Genomic DNA, 27,126 nt, shown 5'->3' on the forward strand with positions numbered 1-27,126 from the left:
TATTGTCCTGCCCTGGGGCCTAGGACTTGACTACTTTCTCCCACCCAAACGTACCACCCACATGAGGGCCTCCTGTCGTTTTGAATCCAGACAGCATACTGCCCAATACCTTTGGTGTGTTACCCTTCTCAGGTAATTGAATTTTCATAACTGTGTTTTCGCCAAGGTGGCACTCTTTGGGGAATGGCAGGACTCCTACCACCCCTCCCCAGTGGCACCCCCCCCCCCCCCCGAGTCCTGCTCCGCGACGTGGAATTTAAAGGCCGCCTGGATGCCCAAGGCTCTGTTTCTTGTGCTACAGAAAGAGCCTCACGTGGCGTGCTTTCCACGTTTTGACAAAATGTCTGCAAATACTTCGGGGACGGGATTTTTGGGGAAGGGCTACCCTCTGGCTGACCTCTGCTTGCAGAACATCCATAACTGCAGGGTTTCGGCCCTTCCCGGCAGGACAGGTGCGCGTGTGCGCCAGAGACCGGTCCTGCGGACGTCCTGCCGGGGGAAGAGCAGAGAATAAATAACAAGGGGAAAAACAACGTTCCTCAGTGGCGTTCCTGTGGAGGACATCCATCACGCTGCCGTGGACTGTTTGGTCTTTTAACTGTTTGTATTGATTCCAGAGAGGAAGGGAGTGAGGGGGGGGTGGGGGAGAGAAACATCAATGGTGAGAGAGAACCGTGGATTGGCTGCCTCCCTCATGCCCCACCCTGGGGACCGAGCCACAACCAGGGCTTGTGCTCTGACAGTGAACCGCTACCTCCTGGTTCATAGGTCAACACTCAGTCCCTGAGCCATGCCGGCCAGGTGTGTGTGTGTGTGTGTGTGTGTGTTTGATTTTTTACAGAGAGGAAGGGAGAAACATCAATGAGAGAGAAACATCGACCAGCTGCCTCCTGCACACCCCCTACTGAGGATGTGCCCGCAACCAAGGTACATGCCCTTGCCCGGAATCGAACCTGGGACCCCCTCAGTCTGCAGGTCGACGCTCTTCCCAAACTGGTTAGGGCTGTACTACGGCTTTATTAGATTGAGGGAATGGCATGGAGGTGGGACTTCAGGGTCTGGAACCAAACTCAGTGGAGAGGCAGCAATAGCGTTTTGCCTGTGAGCATAGAGTGCTGCTTCTGGTGGGGCTTTCTGTGATGATGGGCACGTTCTTCATTCACGCTATTCAGTCCGGTCTCCGTGAGCCAGCCACCTGTGGCCTCTGCGTGCCTATGGCTAGTGCACCGAGGAGCTGAATTTTAAATGTTACTTAATTTTAATTCATTTACCTTAATTAGCCACATGTGGCTCATGGCAACCGTATTGGACCACCTAGCATAAACACTAAAATCAGACCACGTGGGCTTATATCCACATTCCACTAAGTTCACCTCTGACCTTAGGCAAGTTCCTTAGCCATTCTGTGCCACAATTCTCTCATCTGTAAAGTACAAAAGGTAATAATGCCAGCCGCAGAAGAGATTATTTTGAGGGTCAGATGCGTTAATATTTGTAGCGGGCTTAAGCCTGTCCCATAGAGCCATCTATGTGTTTGGTAAATAATGCAAACATACATATATCCACAAAACTAAAAATTAAAGCCAGATCCAGTCGCATATTTTTCTTTCAAGAAACTCCCACACAACATATGTAATTCTTTCAACAATAAAGATTTTGAAAAAAGAAACTCCCACACATTAATCATCAATGCTTTTTTTTTTCTTCCCCTAAAAGCCCCTTAGATACTGTGGAGATCAGCAAAAAAATCATTCAATAAATATTTACTGAGCCCTTACATTGTGGCAAAGGCTGTGCTGGGTGCTGGCGCTAACACACTGTGGGAAATGAGACGTGGTTCTCCCCCCCGCCAACCCCCCCCCCCACGCACACCCCAATCCTGAAAAAACAAGTGACATCCGGCAGAGTTTCTCACCCAGCCTTTGTGGATGGTTAGAACAGGTAGAGGCTGGAGAAGTAGGGTCAGTGCCCAGGCTCAGACCCAGAAGCCTGGAGAAACGCCGTATCTGCTCCCCCTCCAGCTAGCTGGGACTCCATCTTTCCTCGCCTGCCCGTGAGCTCACACCTCCCTCTGCATCTGCGGGCCAGGTGTGTCCTGTGTGCTCACCGGCCTCTTCCGAAGCCTTACTGTACCGTCACTGTTTGTCCTCAGTTCTCAGAGTGACGAGGATGACTGTTCGCCGAGACTGGGTTTTCTTTACAAAATAGCAGCGATTTTTATTCCCTATGATAAAAAAAAAAAAAAAAAAAAAAAAGGGAATTCAGCCCTAGCTGGCTTGGCTCAGTGGATAGAGCGTCAGCCTGCTGACTCAAGGGTCTCGGGTTCAATTCCAGCCAGGGGCACATGCCTGGGGTGCGGGCTTAATCCCCGGTGGGGATCATGCAGGAGGCAGCAGCCGATCAATGATTGTCTCTTATCATGGATGTTTCTATCTCTCCTCCCTTCCTCGCCGAAATCAATAAAGAATTTTTTTTAAAAGGGGAATTCAGATACTATATTGAACAACAACTTGGTGTGTCACCCACCCTTAGGTAATTGGACTTCCGTATCATGACCTCATCGCACTTTCACAGTCAAAAATTACTTAACTCTAGCAGAAACCGGTTTGGCTCAGTGGATAGTGTCGGCCTGTGGATTGAAGGGTCTCAGGTTCGATTCCTGTCAAGGGCATGTACCTTGGTTGCGGGCACATCCCCAGTGGGGGGGTGTGCAGGATGTGGCTGATTGATGTTTCTGACTCTCTCTTCCTCTCTCTTTCTCTTTGTAAAAAAAAAAAAAAAAATCAATAAAACATATTTTTTTAAAAATTATTTAACTCTTTAAAATTGTATTTGAAAACCTAGGTTGGTCCTTCCGTGGCTTTGTTTGTTTAACTTGACAGGTTCATGAAATCGAAAAGTCTGGGTTGGAGCCTATCCATCCATTCGGTTGGTCTGAACCTTTAAGAAAGCTGTGTCAGCCCCAGCACCGAGGAAGCGCCGTCACGCCGAACCGCAATGGATTTGACGAGGCGCGGGCGTCACGGAGGGAGGCGGGCCGGCCGGCCGTCCGTCTGCGGACTGGCTTTCAGCACCTGCTGACACGTGCAGGGCGGGGAAGAGATCCGGCCGCTGGCTGTGCATATGAAAAATATTAACATGTCATCATGGCCCCGGCACTGACATAAGAAAAACCGTTTAAAGCGAAGTCTCTAAACGATGCCCTAAAAACGGCATTTGTAATTACCTGATCGAATTAATAAAGGCCACAGGTAATGGAAGTAACATGGGAGGCATTTTCTGGCCGATAAAGGCCCGGGAACGGCCCCCATCTGCACATGGTTACAGAGCCCCTGTCGTTACTCTGCCTTCTGCCTCCCTCGGCCCCCGCTGCTCCCTGCGAACTAATCGTACATAACAATAAAACCCTGGACGCCGGCCAGCGCCGCGCTGTGGATCACTTTTTAAGAGTGTTTGCGAAAAGTCGAGAAAAGCGGTGCAGCTGTTACAGCGGGGAGGATGTGTTTTCCAGATGAAAGCACAAATAGTAATCGAAATGTAACCAGTATTGGCGTTTCCATGTAATAACTCTTCACTTCTTTTGTGTGATATTAACGGTTCATGTCTTAGGATTTGTTGTGTGCTTTTTTCTTCTTTTTTTGTTTTTTGTTTTTGCAACCTGTAAACAAGGAAGTGAGGGAATGAATGAATGCATGGTTTAGGCAGTTTTTCATTCTTGTGGTGGTGGTTTGTTTTTTTAAAAAAAAAGAAAGCGAGCCGAAGCCGGTTTGGCTCAGTGGTAGAGCGTCGTCGGTCTGCGGACTGAAAGGTCCCAGGTTTGATTCCGGGCAAGGGCATGTATGTTGGTTGCGGGCACATCTCCGGTAGGGGGTGTGCAAGAGGCAGCTGGTCGATGTTTCTCTCTCATCGACGTTTCTAGTGCTCTATCTCTCTCCCTTCCTCTCTGTAAAAAATCAATAAAACATATTAAAAAAAAAAAAAAAGCGAATAAGTCCCATTGGTGAAGCCAAAGACTTATTGTAAATAACCACATACTTTTATGTTTTAGATGTTTCATGGTGAGGCTTATGTTTCGGACAGCAGAGAGAAGAAAGATCTAAATCCCAGATACAGCGTCCAAACGCTAGAGCTGACGGGAAATGTCGAGATCATTCAGGCAGGCTGCAGCCGCGGAGGTCTGGTGTCCTCGGGGCCAGGCTCGAGGGAGGTGCCCCTTCTTCAGAGAGACGCCCCCCCCAGCCCGGACGGGGCTCACCTTCTCCGCCCCCATCCTCCACCCTATTGGGGGGCCGGAGCGGGGTGCAGGTGATTTCGTTGATAGTTAGGAAGCTTTCTTTGTTTTAAACTAGAAGCGGCTGTCGCTCATCAGTAATTCTCCCTTAAAGATCTTGGTGGCCCGGCTGGGATGGCTCAGTTGGTTGAGCATTCCCTGCACCAGGAGCTTGCCAGTTCCATTCTGGTCAAGGGCACGTGCCCAGGTTTGGGCTCCTCCCCAGCAGGGGGCGGTGTGCAGGAGGCAGCCCATGGATGTTTCTTTCTCATCCATTTTTCTTCCTCTCTGAAATCAATGAAAACATATTTGTAAGAAATCCTGATGCCTGCCTAATTAAAATCACAGAATCACCCGAAGGGATTTTTTTTTCTGTGTGGCCAGGGCTGGGATCCACTGTCCTCGTCCAGTTCTCTCTACAGATGAGAACACGAAGACCCCCAAGCCTCTAGGTGACTGGTCCCAGCGCCCCCGCTGGCCCTGGCCTGAGCATGGGGAACGGGTTTCTGGAAGGGACGTCAGGCCCTCATCCTGGCTCCCTGGTGACCTCCCAAGGCGGGCTGCCCCGTGGAGAGTGGGGTCCGGAGATGGACCCCAGGGGGGAGGATGGAGCATTGGTCTCCCTGCGCCCCTTTCACCAACGTAGAAGCTGCCCTTGGCTTTCCCAGCAGAGCGCCTGCCTTCCTCAGTGAGAGGCGGGGTAACACGGCCTCTGGGGCTCCTATTTCCCCCCCTAGAAACAAATAGGTTTGCAATGAGCTAAATGAGAGGGCGGCTTCCAGACCGGTTGCCATTTATCCACAAAAGAGCCTTTTGAATCGTTGGTCCGCTTTTGCATATCTTAGAAGCCGCTTTCTCCCTTTGAGGGGACAGTAACGATCCTGTAGGCCCAGCGTTTGGTACCCCTGACAATTTCTAGTGCTACTATACGTGTATCTGTTAGGGATACCTTAAGCCAGGCAAGGGCTAGCCTGGCTGGACAGTAAGGTCTACGTAGGGCTGTGGTGTCCAAAAAGACGGGTTGGACCATGTGGACTCCACGTTGGTCTGTCCCAGCCCTTCGCAGTCCGAGGCTTTGTCTGAAATGCCCTCCTTACCTGGGTATGTGCCCTGGCTGCTCCTCGGTGCTGCGGGTGTGCCCGGGAGGGCGGTCCGGGAGGGTGTGGCCTGGCTTGCCCGCCCTGGGCACCTTCTCTGTTGTTGGGGCACTCGCCTTGTGGGGGAGGCCTCTGAGGACAGGAGAGCACAGAGGAGAGAGAGGGTCTGGGGAGTGGTGACCGAAGAGGAAGTTGGGCTATGGAGCAGCTTGTGTGCATAGAGACTTGGGAGAAGTTTGGTTACATCATTGGTAAGTTATTTACAGCTCCCTGAAAATTGGTACTTCAGGTGGTCATCAGCATGTTTTGGAACGTTTGAGAGAAAACCATTTGCGACCCGGCCAGCGTGGCTCAGTGGTTGGTCATCCACCTATTGAGCTAGGAGGTCACAATTTGACTCCCAGGCAAGGCACATGCCCAGGTTGCGGGCTCAAACCCCGGTGTGGGGTGTGCAGGAGGCAGCCGATCAGTTATTCTCTCTCATTATGGTTGTTTCTCTCTAAAATTGAATTTTTAAAAATGCATGAGCCGAAACCGGTTTGGCTCAGTGGATAGAGCGTCGGCTTGCAGACTGAAGGGTCCCAGGTTCGATTCTGGTCAAGGGCATGTACCTTGGTTGCGGGCACATCCCCAGACGGGGGGGTGTGCAGGAGGCAGCTGATCAATGATTCTCACACATTGATGTTTCTAACTCTCTATCCATCTCCCTTCCTTTCTGTAAAAAAATAAAAATATTTTTTAAAATACATAAAAAAAACACATGAAAAATAGAATAATTTTTTAAAGAAGAAAAGAAAAACAGTTGCATGGTAAAGCAAGGCTGGATTAAAGGGCTTTGGTTCGTTTCCAGACCTGCCGTTTATTTTTATAATGGGACAGCATTCGTTTTCAAACGTGAAAGTCAGAGAATCGAAGGAAAGAAAAATATGTGTGGCATGTGTGTTTTTTTCCAGGATGTCCATCAGAGCGCTCACTCATCCCTTATCTAAAACCCTCACTGACCTCTGAAATGACCTCCTCCACCCCCTGATCCCCCTCGTGTGAGACTGTGGCCGTAACTGGGGGAAGGAGTGATTTTCTCCACTCTGGCCCCAAGGCCCCACCCTTGCTGCCCTCTGGATTCCTCTTGTCAGGAGCCGGAACGCAGGCCCCATCGGCAGCCGGCGTCCATGCAGCAGAGTGGGGTGGTCACGCCGACACCCTGGCCTGGCTGCGTCTGCCCGCCCCTCCTCGGCGAGGAGTCGGTTTACATCGGAGAGACGGCAGCTCCTGACGCGACTGTCTATTTCTGGCCACAGGCGCCACGGAGATGGAGGATGCCCCCTGCCATTGAGAGGAAGTGAAATAAATATCCACTCCGGAGAATACGGCTCGGGGCCGGGCTGTGCATGCACGGGTGACCGCTCCGGCCTGCTTTTCCTTCAAGGTTCTGTACACACAGAAAGATTAACGGGCTGAGCCTGGAGTCAGGCAGGGCTGTGTTAATGAAAAACCTCTCTCAATGCAAAACCAAGGGCAAACCCTGGCTTTGCTGTTGTGTTGCTGTTGTTGTTGTTGTTGTTTTTCAGTGTTCTTCAGTTTTGGAACGTACACTGAAAGTGGGGCCTACTCATCTCTCATTTGTCAAGGCTGCTGAACTGGTTGGCAGGAACTTTCTGGAACTTCCAGAGGGAGGTTTCTGGAAGGAGAGTGAGTGGGGAGCAGTCTGACTTTGGCTTCGTCCTCTGTAAGAGTCCGAGGAGGGAAGACAGATTAACAAAGATTATGATTAAAGTCATAGAGATCCGGCCCCGCCCGTGTGGCTCAGTGGTTGAGGGTCAGCCTGTGAACCAGGAGGTCACGGTTAGATTCCTGGTTTAGGGCACATGCCTGGGTTGCAGGCTCATGCAGGAGGCAGCTGGTCAATGATTCTTCTCTCATCAGTTCTATTCTTCTCCCTTCTTCTCTGAAATCCATATGAATATATTTTAGAAGTAAAGTAGCAGAGGTCCAGTTAAAAATAGGAATGGAAAAACCATTCTTTTGAGCCTCATTGAAGAGAGAGGATTGTGCCTACCATGGGGAGCAATTTTTTTTTTTTAATATATTTTATTGATTTTACACAGAGAGGAATTGGGAGAGACAGAGAGTTAGAAACATCGACGAGAGAGAAACATCGACCAGCTGCCTCTTGCACACACAACCCCGCTGGGATGTGCCTGCAACCAAGGTTCATGCCCTTGACCGGAATCGAACTCGGGACTCTTCAGTCCGCAGGTCGACGCTCTATCCACTGAGCCAAACCGGTCCCGGCAGGGAAGCAAGTTTTGAGTCCTGTAGTATTGCTGCAGTGTGCGGATGACAAGAATGGTAAACACTCTGTGGTTAACCGGCTCCTAGAGGCCTGTGAGTTGGGAAGGATTTTTAGGATTCCTGCAGCCCAGCTTCCTCCATGTTACGGTTCTTGGTTCCCTCTGCCGCTGCCCTGTGGAAGGGTGCATCCCCACCCTGCAGCAGCCTCTGGCGATGCCGCGGACTCCCCGCTGCCTGGCCGGCCCTCTGCATTTCTGGAGCGCTCTGGTTATTAGAAAGCGCCTTCTAACCCTGAGTCTCTATGAATGTGCTGCTCTCTGCCTGCCAAGGAGGCTGTGCCAGAGCCCACATGAGAACGCCTGAGGCCACTTAAAGATTGGTGCCGAGTGTTCCTTTAAGATTTTTCCCCTGGGTGGGGTTTGGGAGGGCCGGGAGCCGGCTGGCTCCTGGGCTGAAAATCTCAGACGTTATACAGACTGTCTGCCCCCTTCTGGACACGCTTGGGGGGTTTTCTAACAACAAAGCCATCCAGGACTATTCGCTACCTTCTGCTGGTGCTTCATGTTGAGCTTGCCCCATTTTCGGTGGACTACTGCCAATTTTTACTTTTTTCTAACAGTGGGCAATTTAAAAAACTAAAGGGAGGACCGTATGTGTTCTTGAACAACTTTTTGACTCTTCTGGGTCCAGGGTTCCCTACCTGTGCGAAATGGACTTTCTGAGGTAGTGAGGAAGGGGCTGAGAAGGCCTGGGAACGTGCCTCCCCACCCTTTGGTTTTTGGGTTGGCACCCGGTGAATACGGCTGTTCAGCCAGCCACGAGAATTTGGCTTGGGAAATTGACCTAGAAGTTTGAAGTTGCCATTTGAAGTTTTTCCTTTGTTTCAGTGAAGGAAGTTAAACATTCCAGTGTTTTAAATACAGTTTTTGTTTTTTTAAAAAGAAAAGTAAAATGTAGATAAATCTTGATCATTTAGCAGTTAATTTCAGCTTTTGTGTGTGTGTTTTGTTTTTGTTTTTTGTTTTTTTTTTGTTAACTGTTTACAGCTTTCCTTTGAGCAAATTTACCACTGAGTAAACTGGAAACATTTTTCTTCTTGATACAGCAGATTCAGTAGGGAAAGTGTCTATAATATCCTTGAAAGGTGAGGAATTTTTAAGCATGAAGTTTATTAATTAAATATCTCCTAGTCTTGCTGAAACTGGTTTGGCTCAGTGGATAGAGCGTCGGCCTGCGGACTGAGAGGTCCCAGGTTCGATTCCGGTCAAGGGCATGTACCTTGGTTGCGGGCACTTCCCCAGTAGGGGGTGTGGAGGAGGCAACTGATCGATGTTTCTCTCTCATCGATGTTTCTAACTCTATCCCTCTCTCTTCCTCTCTGTGAAAAATCAATAAAATATATTTAATAAATAAATAAATAAATATTTCCTAGTCTTCTTTGTGCTCGGCATTGTATCAAGGGATGCATTCATTTAAAATAAAATAAAAATAATAATAAATAGAAATGCCTAGCCCTGCCCAGTGTGGCCCAGTTGGTTGGACATCATTCAATGCATCAAAAAGTCGATGGTTTGATTCCAGGTCAGGGCACATGCCCAGGTTGGGGGCTCAATCCCTGGTAGGGAGTGTGCAGTAGGGGGCCAATTGATGTTTGCTCTCACATCGATGTTTCTCTCTCTTCCTCTCCCTCTCTTTCTGAAAATCAATATAAAAACTTAAAAAAGAGAGAGAGAAATGCCTAATCATGGAGGTTATAGTACACAAGGTGAGATAGTCATTTAACAAATAATCACATGGGTAATTATTTAAGAACACTCCCTGAAGAAAAGGGACCAGCAAGAGCACCCAGCGGGAGGCTCTGGGCTGAGGTGGGGGAGCTTGAGGAGAATCTAACTAGAGAAAGGCCAACCTGGTTCTCGTTTATTGTCCTAATCTCTACAATCACAAGTTATTGAGAGAGGGCAGCTCCATTACTCAAGAAATTAGAAAGCCTGCCTTGATTACAGGAGCCTTTTTGGGGTGGGGTTGGCATTCATGTCACAAAAGACAGCACTAAAATGTCCAGCCACCACTGGGGTGCCCAAACCCTGATTTTCTCTCTGCACAGAATCATAGAAGGCTAATAGGATTCGTTTCTCTCCAGTGCTCTAAATGCCCTACCATCCTAGTAATTCTTCACGATGTTGCAGAGTTGGACAAAAAAAAAAAAAAAAAAAAAAAAAAGAAGAAAAGAAAAAAAGGCAGCTTCTTTGAAAGCACTTGGAGGCAGGAAAAACAAAGTTCATATATACTTTGGAAAGCAGAAAATGGGCTTATAAATAACATATTTCAAGGAGATGAAAGTACAGGCTTGATTTTGGTCAGGCAAAGCGTTCAAAGACGAAATCACATCACCAGGGGTCTTTGAAAGAACTCAGAGCAGTTTGGGTGTTCCAGTTTCTGTTCTTTTAAGCCCGTTTCCCCTGCTCGGAGGACGAGGACAGTTCCTGCTTTCCTCTGCTCTTGAACCTGATTTAGGACTTCAGCTCAGGCCTCGTTTTCATTTTGAAGTAAGTTGAGCAGTCGAGCAGGGACCAGGCACATCAGAGTGGCAGGCCCACGCCCCGTAGCTGTGGGTAAGCTGTGCTTTATCCTGGGCCTTTCTGATCAGTTTGTGACGTGTTGGGCCATTGGCTCAGTTGCTTAGATGATGGTCTTGGCCCTATGGTGGTGTTTGTATCTGGTCCCCTGTGGTGAGTGCGTGATCTCAGTTATGTATCCGAGGGCTCCTCTGTGATGCTAAACTTACGGCAATATATTAAACACCGGCTCATTTTTCTTGCCTGTCAGTGCTTCAATACAGGGTGGGGCAAAAGTAGGTTTACAATTCAAATGGGAAATAATAGAGTAATTAATTAATTGTACAAGAGTAAACTCTATGTTTTGCACAATCACAACAGTAAACCTACTTTCACCCCACCCTGCCTTATGGAAAGCCGAAGAGAATCCCCATCTTTACTTTAGCTTGGTGGTCGGCAAACTCAACAGAGCCAAATATCAACAGCACAAAGATTGAAATTTCTTTTGAGAGCCAAATTATTTAAACTTCTTCTAATGCCACTTCTTCAAAATGGACTCACCCAGGACGTGGTATTTTGTGGAAGAGCCACACTCAAGAGCACCTAACCAAGAGCCGCGTGTGGCTCTCGAGCCGCAGTTTGCTGACCACTGCTTTAGCTGACCTTTGTTTACCAGGCTTGATATGGAGCTCCTTGAGGACGAAGCTTTTGAACAGAAATGTGCAGCATTCGGATTGGGTACACAGCCTGATACACTGTTAGGTTGTCATTAAACAATTTGTTTTGCAAATGGATCAAGTGTAAACAAATTTGGTATTTGATTGTATTAAAATGGTAAAATATTTAAATGGTTTTTCCGGGATTGACTTCACTTCTCCTTTTCAAGTCCCATGGGCCAACCTTCACTCATTTTGTGTATTTGAAAGGTTACAGGTTTCTAAGAAAGTTTGGGAAACATTTACCAGGCAGACAAAGGGGAAGGCTTGCTACTCAAGGGTTAACCCAAGCAGTTGGAGTTGTCTGAATTGCTGTCTGAGAAAATGTAATAGCATTGAAACCTTGGGACATTTGGAGGTGATCGGAGAAGCCTAGGGTTTAGATCATTTTGCAAAGGGGGGAATGGTTCTTAAAATAGTACATATTAAGATAAGCATGTTTATTCGTCTCCAGTTTTATTGTGAAATTAGCGCTTACTCCATTCCCATCCAGATATGGCTTATTTTGCAATAGTTTAAAAGAAACTGCTTATAAAAATTCATCCTCTGCTAAATGAAATCGAATGAAGAGATGGTTGATCCTTATGTAATAACTTGAGGCCTGGTGCATGAAATTCGTGCATGGGGGAGGGAGAGGATGGCCCTCAGCCTCGCCTGCACTTTCTCCAGTCTGGGACCCCTTGAGGGATATCCGATTGCCCTTTTAAGTGGGCAGTCAGACATTCCTCTCACAATCCAGGACTTCGATACATTTTTTATGTACAAATAGTAATGAGGATAAATAAGTATGCCGAATAGTAAGAATTTTCATTCAAGGCGCTCAGTAAATCTGTTTATAATTTTATGGTTTTTTGTGTGTGTGTGTGTGCAGTTTACTCTAAAATGGAGGAAGATGCCCTGTGGTTCCCCTTACATTATACTCTTTCTTATTGTCGAAATGTACTCTTGGTAATATAAATTCTTAAGCCATAGAGATAGATTGTTTTAAAATAAAATGAATTATATTATAGTGTATTTTTCTCTAGTGAAATCTTTAAAAATATTTTTCTTTATAGTAAGAGTTAATTTTGCTCCTCCAAACAGTAGAGCCTGCTGTAACCTGCCCATGTTAAAAAAAATAAAATTGTTTTTTCTTCCTAGAACTTTGTTCGTAAAACTAGAACCAGCCTTTCAGTGGCATCTTTTCTCTGTGTAGGCAAGAGGTCCTTTCGGAATATTGGGAATGAAGGTGTCTTAGTCCATTTGGGATGGATACTATGACAAAAATATCTATTTTCTCATGAATTGAAGAATTTGGTATTTTTCCCATATGGACCATTATAATAAGGTATTGTGCCTCAAAATGTAGGCTAAGCTGTTCATTTAAAGTAGGGGTGTCGAACTCAATCAGAGAAGGGGCCAAAATCTAAAATCCAGCCTAAATCGCGGGCCGAATGGTTTACTGAACAGTCATAAACTGTCATTGTGATGGAAACGCAGCGGAGTGCAGTGATGACAGCGCGGTGCGGGCCACATTGCAAGGCCTGGCGGGACGGATTTGGCCCGCGGGCCTTGTGTTTGACACATGTGATTTAAAGCATGGGCTTTGGAGTCGTACCCATTGGTTAACATCCTATGGGTTTCCTCGTTTCCTTCTGTGTTGCCATAGAAAGCCTTAGTTTATTTCTCTGTAAAATAAGGCTAATAATCTCTACCTCAGAAGGTTGCTGGGGAGGACTGAATAAAAAAACACACCCATATCTACATGAAGTAAGCCAGCAAGAAAGTTATTTATAATAGTACTAGAGGCCTGATGCATAAAATTCATGCAAGAGTAGGCATTCCTTCCCCCAGCTGCTAGCATTGGCTTCCCTCGCAGCTGTGGCTTCGTCTGGAAGGTCGTATGAAAGGATATAAGTCTAATTAACATATTGTACTTTTGTTATTATACATTAGAGTTTTCTTTGGCAGTTAGACTCATAAGCTCTCTACATTTTAAAGATTAGATTGAGTCCTTATGGTTCTGGGTTCAGTGACGATAAAGATATTACAGATGTAATTAAAGATATAACAGTGTGACGACTCAGTTGTGTAACTCTTGGGTATAGGCTCCAGTTTCCACATGCTCATAATTAAGATAGAAAACAAAATAAGTTGATTAAAACCTCAGGTATGGCAGTAATCCTAATAAATGTAGATGGATTATATATGCCAACTATACGGCAGAGACTCTTAGATTAGATTTGAAAAAGAAGAGACATACCTAAAATAAAATGACTCAAGAGATGAAATAATGGAATGGAAAAAATATAGTTGGCAAATATTACTATCAATAAAAGTAGAACTAATGTGTGAATAGGGAGAAAATCAGATATTTTATTATGTTAACCAACCAAGAAGATAACATAATTATGATTTTGGATGTATATGCAGGGAATTATCAGGAAAATCTGAAAAATTCACAACTAACATATTCTGTCACCGGTAAACAAAACATACAAAAGTTAGCACAGAGTATTTGAAGACCACCCTTGTTAATGAGGTGTTTAATTACGAGAGCTCTGAGCGCCCTTCTCTTTTCAAATGGTCTGAATTCCAGGAATTTTGGCCCATTTATACCGCTGTGTCATGCTTTCTGTACAATTGACAGGTTCCTGTAAAACTGCAAGTAAACTAGAAAGCTTAAACAGTGAATGATTCTGTTAAACAATAACTTTCAAGGCCAGAAGTTTTTCTGAAGGAAAGGATTTACTGAACCATATGCCAGCCAGGAAAGGGACCAGGGCCTGGAGTGGGCAATCTGAGCCACCAGCAGCCGAGCTAGATGGGGAAGACACACACATCTGCATCCTAAGAGTGATGGGCCTCTTTTATACAGTGAATCGGGGGAAGAAAGAGGGAAGCTGTTTTGAAGGACTTGACTATAGATGAAAGGGGGGTGGGAGAGAGAAGATGAGGCAGGGCTAGCTCGGGCATAGGTGTACAGCGTATAAGGACGGAGTGTTTGCAGCTCTCGGGTTGGTTGTGTGCCATCCTTAGGAAAGTTCATGCAGGGGCTGTTCTGGTGGTCGGCTGTTCTGTAGGGGAGAGCCGAAACAGCCACGTCTTGGTGGTGGGCAGAGAACGGTAGGGTGTTTAGGATGGTTCTTGGGCCTTTGTGTGGAGGTAGCTCCATGAACCCGAGGAGCGGTAGGCTGGCCGAGTTCATTCATCGCTGTGGTTCTAGATGTGGTTTCTTGCAGAGAGTCCTCCTTGCTGGCTGTTTTACAGACCCTGCAGGGTGCTTCCGCGAGCAGATTGCAAGCAGGGTGTGCCTCCCTGGCTTTCTGGCAATGGGTTGTCTTCGGAGGGTTGAGGCAGAACTCTCAATCAGGTCTGTTTCTGGAGATTCTCAGGCACAAAGTTTGGTCCCTTAATAAGGTGACCAGATGTCCGCCAAACAGTCCCGATTTTCAACAATTTGTCCCGCGTCCCCCGGCGTTTTAAAAACGTCCCGATTTTTGGAAAGAATAATTTTTGGAATAATTCTTTCCAAAAATCGGGACGTTTTTTAAAACGCCGGGGGACGCGGGACAAATTGTTAAAAAGCGGGACATCTGGTCACCTTACCCTTAATGTCCCTGAGTAGAACTTTTTTCTTTCTTTTTTCCAGATAACACACCTGCAGGTTCCGTGTATGCTTTTTCAAGTCTTTTCTGAGTGAAGCGGGAGGGTTCTAAGTGTCTGCAGAGCATTCGGGCCTGTGAATTCTGCCAAAGTTAATTCTTCTCATATAGTTTTCCTTCTGAAAAAAAGAATTGGCAAATGTTAGCCGCCTTTTTTTTAAAAAAATTATTTAATTTATTTGAGCCTTTCATTAAGATTGGGTATTAATGAAGCGTGTGTTTGTACATGTGTGTTTGTGTTCCTGTCTGTGGTTTTCATCTCTGAAATCTGAGTCGTGCAGACAAAAAAATAATTCTTTTTATAAATAAAAACAAAGAAGGGCTGAAACTGGTTTGGCTCAGTGGTAGAGCGTCGGTCTGCGGACTGAAAGGTCCCAGGTTCTATTCTGGTCAAGGGCATGTACCTTGGTTGCGGGCACATCCCCCGTAGGGGGTGTGCAGGAGGCAGCTGGTCGATGTTTCTCTCATCAATGTTTCTAACTATCTCTCTCCCTTCCTCTCTATAAAAAAATCAATAAAATATATATATTAAAAAAAGAGAGAGAGAAGTGGCTAGAGAGCTGGGCAGGGCCCCCTCATCCAGAGTCTCCTTCTGGTCTCTGGCATTATTCTGGAGGCCTAGGGATTTATTGTTGGAAGGCATGGCTGTTGGTTGCTTTGGTCACAGGAATGAAATGAGAAAGGTCCCTCTGGTGGCAGTGTAGGGGAATGGATTAGGGGTTAAAACAAGAGGTGAGGTGCAAAAGGAAGAAACTATTGCTTGAGATAACTCAGTGGATTTTTCAGGAGGTACGAGCAATCAGGGGGCCTGACAGAGGAAAAACGGGGCTTGTAAGGAGGAGGAATTAGGAGTTTCATTTCAGACACTGACTTGATGATCTTCAGGAGACAAATGCAACTAGCCACCCAGGGAGCAGTGCTCAGCTCAGGATAGGACCCAAAGACGGGAATTGGTAATGTCACCCAGGGATTCCGAGGAGGGAAGCTTGGCGATCAATAAACTATAAAAAAACACACAAAACAACATCGTCCTATGTGTGACATGGAACATTTATTCGGGATCTTGGAAAGGAACAGACAGATAAAGTGTTTTCTGTCTGGGCTTTGCCAGGGATTGACTTTCAGAATTGTAATGAACAAAGAGGACAGCTAGTAGAATGCTCCATTTTCTCTCCTGGTGGTTACGGCCTTGTGGTAATAGCATGTGCCAGAGCTGTAGGAACCTCTTTGCCTCGTAGTCTAGAATAATCGTTTCCTCATCCATTTCTGTCTTGGTCTGACAGAAATGAAATTATGTTGAAGCAGAAAATGATAAAACTTGTGGAATTTCCATATATATATATATATATATATATATATATATATATATATATATATTTTTTTTTTTTTTTTTTAAATTCTAGTCACAGAACATAGGATTAAAGAAGATATTTGAGGGAGGAGGCTTGGCTTGTTTTTACATATTTCCTATTTTCACACACACACACACACACACACACACAGGAGATGAAGAACAGCAGCAAAAGTAGGTATGTACTTTTAACCATCTTCTCGAAACCAGGCCTTAAAACACATGGGTATTAGCCATAACACACCCAGGATATTATTAAATTGTACTTACTCAAGGATTATTTAATGAATTCTTGCCATGGTGATCAAGTTAGATGGATTCCGGACCATCACTGAGTCGGTAGAAGCATTGGAAACCCTTCTGTAGGAGAGATTGTGTTGCTTCATACCAACCTTAAATAGTCCCCCTTAGATTTCCTGATGACAGACCCATCAGGCAGAATTCCAGCATGGCTATCCCTCCTCTCTTCTCTCCTGACCTTCCCGCGGCCAGCTGGGGAGTACAGCTTGCTTCTTCACTGGCCCTTGGGGCACATGGCTGACAGCATGTTGGGAAGATGTGGCCCTTTACAGAGAACCTTCGGGGGATCCCTCTATGTGTGCTAATAACGGCCTTCACAGCTGGCGCAGCTCTTGTGGAAAGGGGTTGGAAGATGACGATGTTTGTAGCATAGTGTTCTTCTGGACTCTGCACACCGTGGGCACACGCACCTATCCACCTGTGCCCTCTCCTTGACTCTGCCTGTTCCTTTACTCTCAGGTCACTCTGCTGTTGCTCTTGACTCCCTAGAACACATGTGTCAAACACAAGGCCCGCGGGCCAAATCCGTCCCGCCAGGCCTTGCAATGTGGCCCGCACCGCGCTGTCATCACTGCACTCCGCTGCGTTTCCATCACAATGACAGTTTATGACTGTTCAGTAAACCATTCGGCCCGCAATTTAGGCTGGATTTTAGATTTTGGCCCCTTCTCTGATTGAGTTCGACACCCCTACCCTAGAAGCACCCTTTCGCTGTTGCCCTGGTGGGGATGTGGGATGTTTTGCTTTGACAGGGCCCTGAAAATCTAGAAATGTTCCTGATATCCAGATCCTTCAGCACTCGAGTGAAGCAATCAAATAAAAAGAATACCTTATAGCGTCAATATTTCTTTTGTACAGAGACTAGTAAGAACTTTTTATTTTTTATTGATTTCAGGGAGGAAAGGGGGGGGGAGAGAGAGAGAGAGAGAGAGAGAAACATCAATGAAAGAGAGAATCATTGATTGGCTGCCTCCTGCACACTCCCTACTGGGTTGGAGCCCACAACTTGGGCATGTGACCTGACCGGGGAATGGAGCTGTGACCTCCTGGTTCATAGGTCGACACTCAACCACTGAGCCACACAGGGTGGGCTGGTAAGAACTGTTGCTTCCCACACTCCTCTTTGTTTTAAAGCACCATGGTGTTAACACTATTAAAAAGAATTCTTAGAAAGGAAATGTGTTTTTAAAAACAAGGTCTTGTTTTTGGCTTAAGGGAAAGGATTAACACTGGCTTATTGAGAAATTTGTGGAAAGTAGTAGGTGATTTTGGGGCCAAATCCGTGGTAGGAAAAGATTCATGGGCTGGGAAGGGATTGTGGTTGGGCTTCCTCAAGAGTCGGATGTGCTGAAGTCCGGGCACAGGTTGGTAGCTGCCCTGGAGGCTGAGGTGTGGCTTGTTCTCAGCGGTCAGCAGGTGGCACCAAATAGCCAAAACAAATCTGGCCGAAGTGGTTAGATTTCACCTTGGATGGGGTGAAAACACGGTCCCTGCTTTCAGAAATTTGGTATTCAAAGTCCTTTCAGGCCCCGCCAGCGTGACTCAGTGGTTGAGCATTGACCTGTGAGCCTGGAGGTCATGGTTCTTCTATTCCCAGTCAGGGCACATGCCCGGGTTGTGGGCGCAGGCCCCAGCCAATCAATAATTCTCTCTCATCATTTTTGTCTCTATATCTCTCCCTTCCTCTCTGAAGTCAATCATATATATATATATATATATATATATATATATATATATTTTTTTTTTTTTTAAATAGCACTTTCACACACACACACACACACCCCCAGAGATAGTATCCTCTAAGAGTGGATTTTATGAAAGTCATTGATAATAGTTAAGAAAATTGACCATCTCCAGGTTCAAACGACAGTACCATCTTTTTTTTTTTTTTTTTTTTTTTTTTTTTGAAGAGGGTTGTGTTTGAATGTTAAGAGCAATTATAACATCCCTCAGTAGAATATACTTAACTGACTTAGGTTTCTGAAATTGTTTGTGGTTTTACGGAATCTCACCAGTACATTGCTAATGTAGTTGTTAAAATTACTCCACTCATACATTTATGTCGTTGGGATTGATTTTGTCTGCCTGGTGAGAATCCTGGATTTGACTCCCATCCAAGATGTTGCTGACTATGTGGGCTCAGTCCTAAAGGTGGACACAGTGTTTTTCTGTAGGAACATGTAGGGCACATGGGCAGTGTTCTCGGGTAGCTTGCAAGAAAACAGCTAATGACAAAGGGTAGGCAGTTCTATGCTTGTGCCACCAATCTTTCTACTAGGTGAGGCACAGTTCATTTGTTTCAGCTGAATTTACTTACCATGGAATCCTGGTTGCTTGCTGGAACCTGAGGAAATCCACCTTTCAAGCACAGTCAGAGAACCGTTTGTTTCATTTCAACACAGGTGGCTTTACTTTCTTTGCTTTGTGGCACATGTGAGGGGAGAAAACCAGCTCACGTGGTCATTGTGTGGTTGCTGGGTGGCGGCCTGTTTTCATTCCTGCACAAACTCTAGTGAGTAGGCCTGCTGACTCCGGTCCATGTGCATGTTCTTGGTGCCCAGTGAATGAATGAGGCTTTCACTAAATGGGCATCCAGATATAAAATGTGATTTAAAAAAAGTAATTGAACCCTAACCTGTTTGGCTCAGTGGATAGAGCGTCGGCCTTCAGACTGAAAGGTCCCAGTTTTGATTCCGGTCAAGAGCATGTGCCTTGGTTGTGGGCACATCCCCAGTAGGGGGTGTGCAGGAGGCAGCTGATCAATGATTCTCTCTCATCGATGTTTCTAACTCTCCCTCTTCCTTCCTCTCTCTGTTAAAAAAAGCAATAAAATATATATATTTTTAAATCATTGAATCTTAAGATAGGGGAGTGGGACAGGTCTCTGGAGGATACCTTCTTACCAGTAAAGGGGTGGACCATCTTTCTTTCTCCTCTTCTTAACCTGTTAACTGGGGATTTCCCTTTTTAATTACGCAACCGTACAACGGGCGCATACTTTCACTAGGATGTGTCAGTACGTCACGCCCAGTGGACATAATTTTGTATTATTATTTTTTTATTTATACTTAATTAAAGTAAATGAAATATATATTTTTTTAGTTTATTTATATATAAAGCACAAAGGAAAATACAAAATTACAGACAAATAGAAAAGAATACCAACAAAAAAATGGAAACATCGAATTAAAAAATTATAAATTTTACAAACAATTATAAAGATTACAAAAAATATATACTGTCCCTCTCAGGGCGCAACATATATTTCAAGGACATATTCATACGTCCTACCCGTAACCAATATTGTTTACGTTTGACGTATTTATAGGTCCCACTCGGTTAACAGGTTAACTTACCTCGACAGCTTGGTTTATAAAACAGGCAGGCATTTCACTGACCCTGTGAGGATTAAGAGCTCTTCTTTGACTCCTAGACTGTGTTTTTCCTGCAGCCCCGGGATTGATCTTCTTAAAAACACACATCCTGCGGTGTCGGTTATTAGCTTAAAATCCTGCCGTGCCTTCCACCACACATATGTTCACAGAGCCCTCGGTGGTCTGGTCCCCCCCCCCCCGCCTGTCCAACCTCATCTCCTGGTGTCCCCCCTCCCTGCCTATCAGACAGACCCCAGACACACTGACCCCTTCGTTCCTTGCTCTTTCTCACCGTAGGGCCTTCACACAAGCTGTTTCTTTCGCCTGGAATGCTATTCCTTTTGCCCTGCTCCTTTCTGGGAGCTCAGTTTAAGTAAACACCCACTCGGAGAGGCCTTCCCCGACCACCAGATCTAAAATATGTTCTCTCTCGGTCATATCACTCCTATTTTCCTTTCTTTCAACCGTCTAGCCTTTGGTTGTGTGCCTTTTATCTGGCTCCTCCTACTAAGATAAAAGCTTCAGGAGAGCCTGGTCCTTATCTTATTTGTGATTATCTCTAGCTCTGGAACTGGCTGAGCACCTAGCAGAGCCTTCAGTGCGTTCTGGTTCGGTGCCTGAATAATGTCTGTTTTGGAGCTAAGTGTATTCCTCATACTTCTCCGAGGGAACTGTAATAGAGGGGGGCCAGAAGTTGGGCCCCAGGTTCCTGTTTGCCATTTATCCTCGTAAGACACTGTGGCCATGGGTGGATCCCTGGGGGTGTGGTATTGATTGGTGTTAGTAAGCATTTATCACAACACAGACGTGTACATAATTGCAGTTGTTGCTTATTTACAGACTCTGTGCCTGGCACTGTGCTTGTGGTCCTCCACTTCCTAGTAACTTCCTCATTTCATCTTGGGCACCAGTTTTCTAACATGAAAACGAGATGTTGAGATGAAGTGATGTGTCAGTTCTCTGACCTAACGATTTATGAATTCCCAGGAGAAGCTGACATTGTTCAGTGTAGGGTGATGCCCAACAGAAATAAACGAGGTCATGCAGAAGCCCCGAGAGGCTGTTCCTCCAGTTCTGATAATACTTTAAAACTGCGAAGTTTTGCCGAAACCGGTTTGGCTCAGTGGACATAGCGTTGGCCTGTGGACAGAGGGGTCCCGGGCTCAATTCCGGTCAGGGGCATGTACCTTAGTTGCAGGCACATCCCCAGTACGGGGTGTGCAGGAGGCAGCGGATCAATGATTCTCTCTCATCGATGTTTCTGACTCTCTATCCCTCTCTCTTTCTCTCTGTAAAAAAATCAATAAAATATATTTTTAAAAATCATTTAAAACTGCAAAGTTTAAATGTCAGAAAGAAGGAAGAACACTCCATCATCTCATGCAGTCCCCTCAGTAACCTGGAGAGCACCTCCCCTCATTGGGGCTTGGGGAATCGGAGGCCCCTGTGTTAACTACCTGGGCCTGGCTCACCCTCATGCTACGAGGCAGGGCGGGAGTCCCTACACCGTTTCGATGGACTCCAGAGGCCTGTTCTTGACACGTGGGAATTGTTTTCCCTCCTACTCACCTTTATCCCAGCAGGTGACATGAGGACTCTGCACTCTGTAGACAACGAATGACAGGTTTCCCTTTTCTATCCCTCAGCACGCTAAGCAGGAGCTGATGTGGAGGAGCAGCTGAGTCAGTGCAAGATGACGACCACCGTGGCCACCGACTACGACAACATCGAGATCCAGCAGCAGTACAGCGACGTCAACAACCGCTGGGATGTGGACGACTGGGACAATGAGAACAGCTCCGCCCGGCTCTTCGAGCGCTCCCGCATCAAGGCGCTGGCCGGTGAGTCTCCCTCCCGCTGCCCCGGGCCCAGGGTGCATGCCGGTTCCCTTACCATCACCCACTGCCTCCCTGTCGAGGCCGGTTCCCTCAACCATCACCCACTGCCTCCCTGTCGAGGCCGGTTCCCTCAACCATCACCCACTGCCTCCCTGTCGAGGCCGGTTCCCTTACCATCACCCACTGCCTCCCTGATGAGGCCGGTTCCCTTACCATCACCCACTGCCTCCCTGTCGAGGCCGGTTCCCTTACCATCACCCACTGCTTCCCTGTCGAGGCCGGTTCCCTCAACCATCACCCACTGCCTCCCTGTCGAGGCCGGTTCCCTTACTATCACCCACTGCCTCCCTGACGAGGTCGGTTCCCTCAACCATCACCCACTGCCTCCCTGACAAGGCCGGTTCCCTCAACCATCACCCACTGCCTCCCTGTCGAGGCTGGTTCCCTTACCATCACCCACTGCCTCCCTGACGAGGTCAGTTCCCTCAACCATCACCCACGGGCCTCCCTGACGAGGTCGGCTTGCTGCGACTTAGACATGTCCCACGGGTGCGAGCGGGCCATTGCGTAAGGAGACGAGCCCCGTGTTTGGAGAACTATCAGTCCCCGAGGTCAACACAATACAGAGCAGAGTGACTTTTATCGCCCTTTAGGAAGTGCTGCCCGGGGATTATTATTATTATTTTTTTAAGTATATTTTATTGATTTTTCACAGAGAGGAAGAGAGAGAGAGAGCTAGAAACATCCATGAGAGAGAATCATCGATCAGCTGCCTCTTGCACACCCTCTACTGGGGATGTGCCCGCAATCAAGGTACATGCCCTTGACCGGAATCGAACCTGGGACCTTTCAGTTCGCAGACCGACGCTCTATCCGTTGAGCCAAACCGGTTTCGGCATTTTAAGATTTGGCTTATTTTCGATGCCTCTTTACGTGTGAAAATAACTGAACATAAATACAAAAACTAGCCTGGGTGCTTGGCCGACCTCACCTCTTACAGTAGGCCCCTCGATTGTTGAGTGACTTGAGTTCGTTAGGGTCACATGCAAGGGTGTGACAGGGAAAAACCCGCAGCTTCATCGTGGGAAGGGCACATTGAATGCCGTGACGGGTAAGTCTGCCGCGGGGGCACTGGCATTAGCGGGGATTCATCCTGACTTGGTGATGTCTCACTCCCTCGCTGCTGTGGGAAACCTAGAACACACTTTCCCCATGGCCCTCGTTGGGGTGGGGGGCGTTTTGCCCTGAAAATCTGGGAAGGATCTGTCACGTGAAAACTCGGCAGTGCTGAACCATATGGAAACCAAGGGTCCCGGTGGAGTTAATGCAGGGCCTCGCTCACCTCTGTACTTTGAGATTTCAAATACAAAATGGTTTCCAAATGAGAAAAAATGGGTTTATGATTCTCCCCCCCCCATGTCTTTAATTATGACAAGTGACCAACTCATAGTCATGACCTAAACAGGTAAATTGACTGTTCATTGTGACTAGAACTCACTCTTTGGTTACCTTTGCAGTGTAAAGTAATGATGAGGCCTGCAAAATTCAGAGTTCTCTGGATTCTGAGCACAAGGAAACCTCTAACCCAAAGTGGTTTCAATGACAGAGAGAATGTATTGATCCAACAGTAGAAAAGTTTGCCTTAAGCAAGACTTTGCCCTGGACCTGGTAGGACCAGGTCTAGTTTCTTTGGCTTCACTTGCCAGTGTGGATGGATTCTCAGGCGGGCTCTAGGGACCCTGCAGTCTCAAGAGAGCTGCCCTGGGCCCCAGGCCCCAGGTCTGTCTGTAAGGACACGCGGCCGAAGAGCAGCCCCCTCTGTTCCCCCAGAACTCCCACCCTGAGCCTGGGATCGGTCTCGCCATCCTGATGGGTGAGGAATTGGGTCATGCGCCTCTAAGAGTCTCTCTCACTGGAGTCCGAAGAGGATATGCAGACGGACACCAGCCAATCAGGATACACTCCTAGAATGATAGGGGCTTGGGGTGGGGTGGGGAGGGATCAATCCCACTCACATAGCTTGGCTAGAAAATTCAACATATAACAGGAAGGAGGGAGAAAGAAAAGGACCTTGGGGTGGCAGCCCACTAAAAGCTATAGGACATATAAGCATAACCAATGGACACAAAACTCTGGGGGGGGGGGGAGGTAAGGGCATGTATGGGAGGGGGGTGGGGCAATGGTAAGATATATACACATATAATACCTTAATAAAAACATGAAAGAAGAAGAAAAAAAGCTATAGGAAAGCCATCGGCTGCCTTCGGATAAGTTGCTTCTGGAGTGGCAGTGATGTAAAGGCCTTTCCTGAGCTTGCCTGGTTTGAGGGCGTGAATGAATGATTAACCAGTTAGTCACTCTAGAATCAGAGCTTTATCTTCTAGCTTATTCATTAACAGCGGAGCCTTGTGGAAACGGCGATCCCGGCTTAGGCGAGTGGATTGATTTGTACTTTAATCTCTTTCCCTCTTCTTCTCCAATCTTCACTGGGACCTTTTGTTCAGTCTGATGTTGGTGGCCGGTTACGGTTGGCCATGAGTCACTTGCTTTCTGGTCCCAGGCCATTATGTATTACCTGTGTATTTACTGGCAGAGCAGCGTTCTTGCTCTTTGTGTCTGTCCTTTTCCACAGTCGCAGAGGTGTCTAGCTGTCCTCCCTGTTGGTCAGCTGTCTCTCCATTTCCTGGGAGGCCTATCCGTCTGTGTCCTCTAGATCAGTGTTTCCCAACCTTCTCTCATGATGAGAATCACCTGGTGGAGTTGTTAAAACACAGATTCCTGAATCCCAACTAAGAAGTGCTAAACTAGAATTTTTGGGAACATATAGGTAAAATTGCATACCTAACTTAGTGCTCTGTATATAAAATCTGTCTTAGAGCACTAGTTAAGTATACAATTTTACCTATATGTTCCCAAAAATTCTAGTTTAGCACTTCTTAGTTGGGATTCAGGAATCTGTGTTTTAACAACTCCACCAGGTGATTCTCATCATGAGAGAAGGTTGGGAAACACTGCTCTAGATCCCTGAGCTACCACAGCTAGGATAATAATAGTGAGCACTTAATGAGGCACTTGCCGTGTGTCAGCTATTTGCAGTGCATGGCGTGTATTTTTCGCCAAGGCTTCCCCCAGGACAGTCTCCGGAAGTGGGGCCCGGAAGTGGGGCTCTGGGAAGTACCCTCCAGCGTTTACACCCATGGGAGCCAGGTGCATGTTTGCTTGAGGGTGTCCATTTTGGGGAAGGAAGACAGGACTTGAATAACAACCATGTGAAGGAGGTTATTGTTATCTAAAATGTATGGAAGGGTTCCACTCCTGATCAGGGTGTGTGTGGGAGGCCACCAGTCGTGTGCCTCTCTCACTCACTTTCCCTTTCCTCTCCCTTTTTTTCCCCCTCCCTCCATCTCTTAGATTCTCCCTTCCTCCCTCCCTTCCACTCTCTCTAATCCTTGGGTGAGGATTAAAAAAATTTTTAGTTGAAGGCTAAGGAATGCATCCTGCGATAAGAGAAGTAGTCAAAAAGTAACCTCAAAATATTATTGAAAAGAAAATGCACTGCTCCTAGGTTCAATGACATTAAATTTTTTGCTTTTAGTAAATCCAGAAGATACCAGAAAACCCATCTGAATCATTTGTTATCAGAGGAAGTTATCTTTTCCTCTGACTTCCCAGTTCTGTGGAACAGGAAAACGTGTACATCTCACATGTGATGGCAGGAGTCACATAAGTCCCACAGTGCTTAGACCAGTGGTCGGCAAACTCATTAGTCAACAGAGCCAAATATCAACAGTACAATGGTTGCAATTTCTTTTGAGAGCCAACATTTTTAAACGTAAACCTCTTTTAATGCCACTTCTTCAAAATAGACTCGCCCAGGCCGTGGTATTTTGTGAAAGAGCCACACTCAAGGGGCCAAAGAGCCGCATGTGGCTCGCGAGCCGCAGCTTGCCAACCATGGGTCCAGACTAGTGGTTCTAGAATTTGAGTGGGCATCAGAACCATGTGGAGGTCTTGTGAAAGCACGGATTTTGCCGGGTTCCCTCCCAGAGTTTCTGATGCGGGAAGCCCAGGCTAGAGGTGGATAATTTGCATATTTGACAGGTTCTCAGGGGATGCGGAGGTGACGGTTCGAGGAATCACGTTTGAGGCCAGTACAGAGTATTGATGGTGGTCTGGTCTGCTTCCTTGGGCGTCTGAGACCATTTCCTCTGGACCCAGGGGAAGTATAGGGAGAACCAAAGTGTCACACCCAGCAGTGACCTTTAGACGGGAGTGTCCTGGAGTGCTGGCACTGATTTTAAGACAAGGGAAGTAAATACCTTCCGGCCCCTCCAGGCCAGTCGTTTATGGATGGGTTTAGGGAGAGGGAGTGCTGCTGTAAGGTTTCTGTTACAGACGTGCGCTCTGAAGTGGGAGGTCTCCAGTTGGAGCAGTGGAATTGTGAATATCACGTTTCCCGTCCCTCTAAGATTCCTATAGACAGGCTTAGTCTTCTCTGGACTCCGTTCTGAATGCCGAGGTGATTTACAAAGGACATGAACAGGATTTATCTTTTTACAGGGCAGTGTGTCTTGTATTGAGGGTGTAACCACCGCCTTATCTTGTGTTCTTCACATGTAGGGATACTTACATGTCAGTGTCCCTAAGGAAATAAGGCGAGGTAAACTACTTGCTACTTCATTTTCAGGAACTGCTTTTAACGATGGTATAATAAGAAATACATGTTGTCTTTGCCCCCAATTCCTGGCACAATGTGCTCTTAAAAACCCTTGGAATTTTCTTTAGTGGGTTCGTCCTAAAGACCCGGATATATGCTAATGAGGTGAGTGAGGGTGGAATCCCCCACACCCTACCCCTACATAGCCTTAAGCAGACAGGACTGGCCACTGGAAACACCCAGTGATTAGAAGGTGGGAGTTTTCAGCCCTACCTACCAATCTGCAGGGAAGGTGGGGCTGGAGATTGAGTTTAACCTCTGATGGCCAATGACTTCATCAATTGTGCCTACAAAATAAAAGCTCCTGCCCTAACCAGTTTGGCTCAGTGGAAAGAGCTTTAGCCTGCGGACTCAAGGGTCCCAGGTTCGATTCTGGTCAAGGGCATGTATCAATACCTTGGTTGCGGGCACATCCCCAGTAGGGGGTTTGCAAGAGGCAGCTGATCCCTGTTTCTCTCTCATCGATGTTTCTAACTCTCTATCCCTCTCCCTTCCTCTCTGTAGAAAATCAAATATATTAAAAATAAATAAATAAATAAAAGCTCCCTGAAACCCCCTACATGTGACCAGGTTTGGGGAGCTTCTGGGTCAGGAGACACATCTTTCTGCTGCCGGGAGAGAGTGTTGTGCCCTGAGATCGGGCACAGCTCTGCCCCCGGCCATGGAGCCTCTTCCATGTGGCTGTCCCTGAGTTACCCACTTGATAATAAATGGCAGACATGAGTAAAATGTTGTCCTGCGTTTTGTGAGTTTGTTTTTAGCAAATGATAGAATCTGATGAGGGGTTGTCATGGGAACCCCTGAATGTATAGCTGCTCGGTCAGAAGCACCCTGGCCAGGGACTGGCGATGGCCTGGGCCTGGGGACCGGCATCGGGAGTGGGATTCGTTTTGTGGGACAGAGCCTTTCCTTATGGGGTTCGCCCGACTCCTGGTCATTAGCGTCAGGGTTGAATTCATCCCAGGACAC

General features: G+C 46.8%; 1 protein-coding gene across 2 annotated transcripts in view; it reads left to right on the forward strand.

Moving 5' to 3' along the window:
* Positions 1 to 27,126, forward strand: part of SPTBN1 (spectrin beta, non-erythrocytic 1) — a 179,511-nt gene that overhangs the window by 33,962 nt on the left and 118,423 nt on the right. The window contains exons 1-2 of one of the 2 annotated variants that reach the window (XM_045580750.1): positions 13,769 to 13,789; positions 21,249 to 21,443. In XM_045580750.1, coding sequence (XP_045436706.1) covers positions 21,296 to 21,443 — 148 coding nt within the window. In that variant the 5' untranslated portion in view covers positions 13,769 to 13,789; positions 21,249 to 21,295. Of the gene's footprint in view, positions 1 to 13,768; positions 13,790 to 21,248; positions 21,444 to 27,126 lie in introns of those variants that run through there. The other variant, XM_036435327.2, reaches the window with a different exon arrangement.

The sequence above is a fragment of the Pipistrellus kuhlii genome, unplaced genomic scaffold (genome assembly GCF_014108245.1).
Source record: "Pipistrellus kuhlii isolate mPipKuh1 unplaced genomic scaffold, mPipKuh1.p scaffold_m20_p_13, whole genome shotgun sequence".
In the NCBI taxonomy this organism is placed as follows: Eukaryota; Metazoa; Chordata; class Mammalia; order Chiroptera; family Vespertilionidae; genus Pipistrellus; species Pipistrellus kuhlii.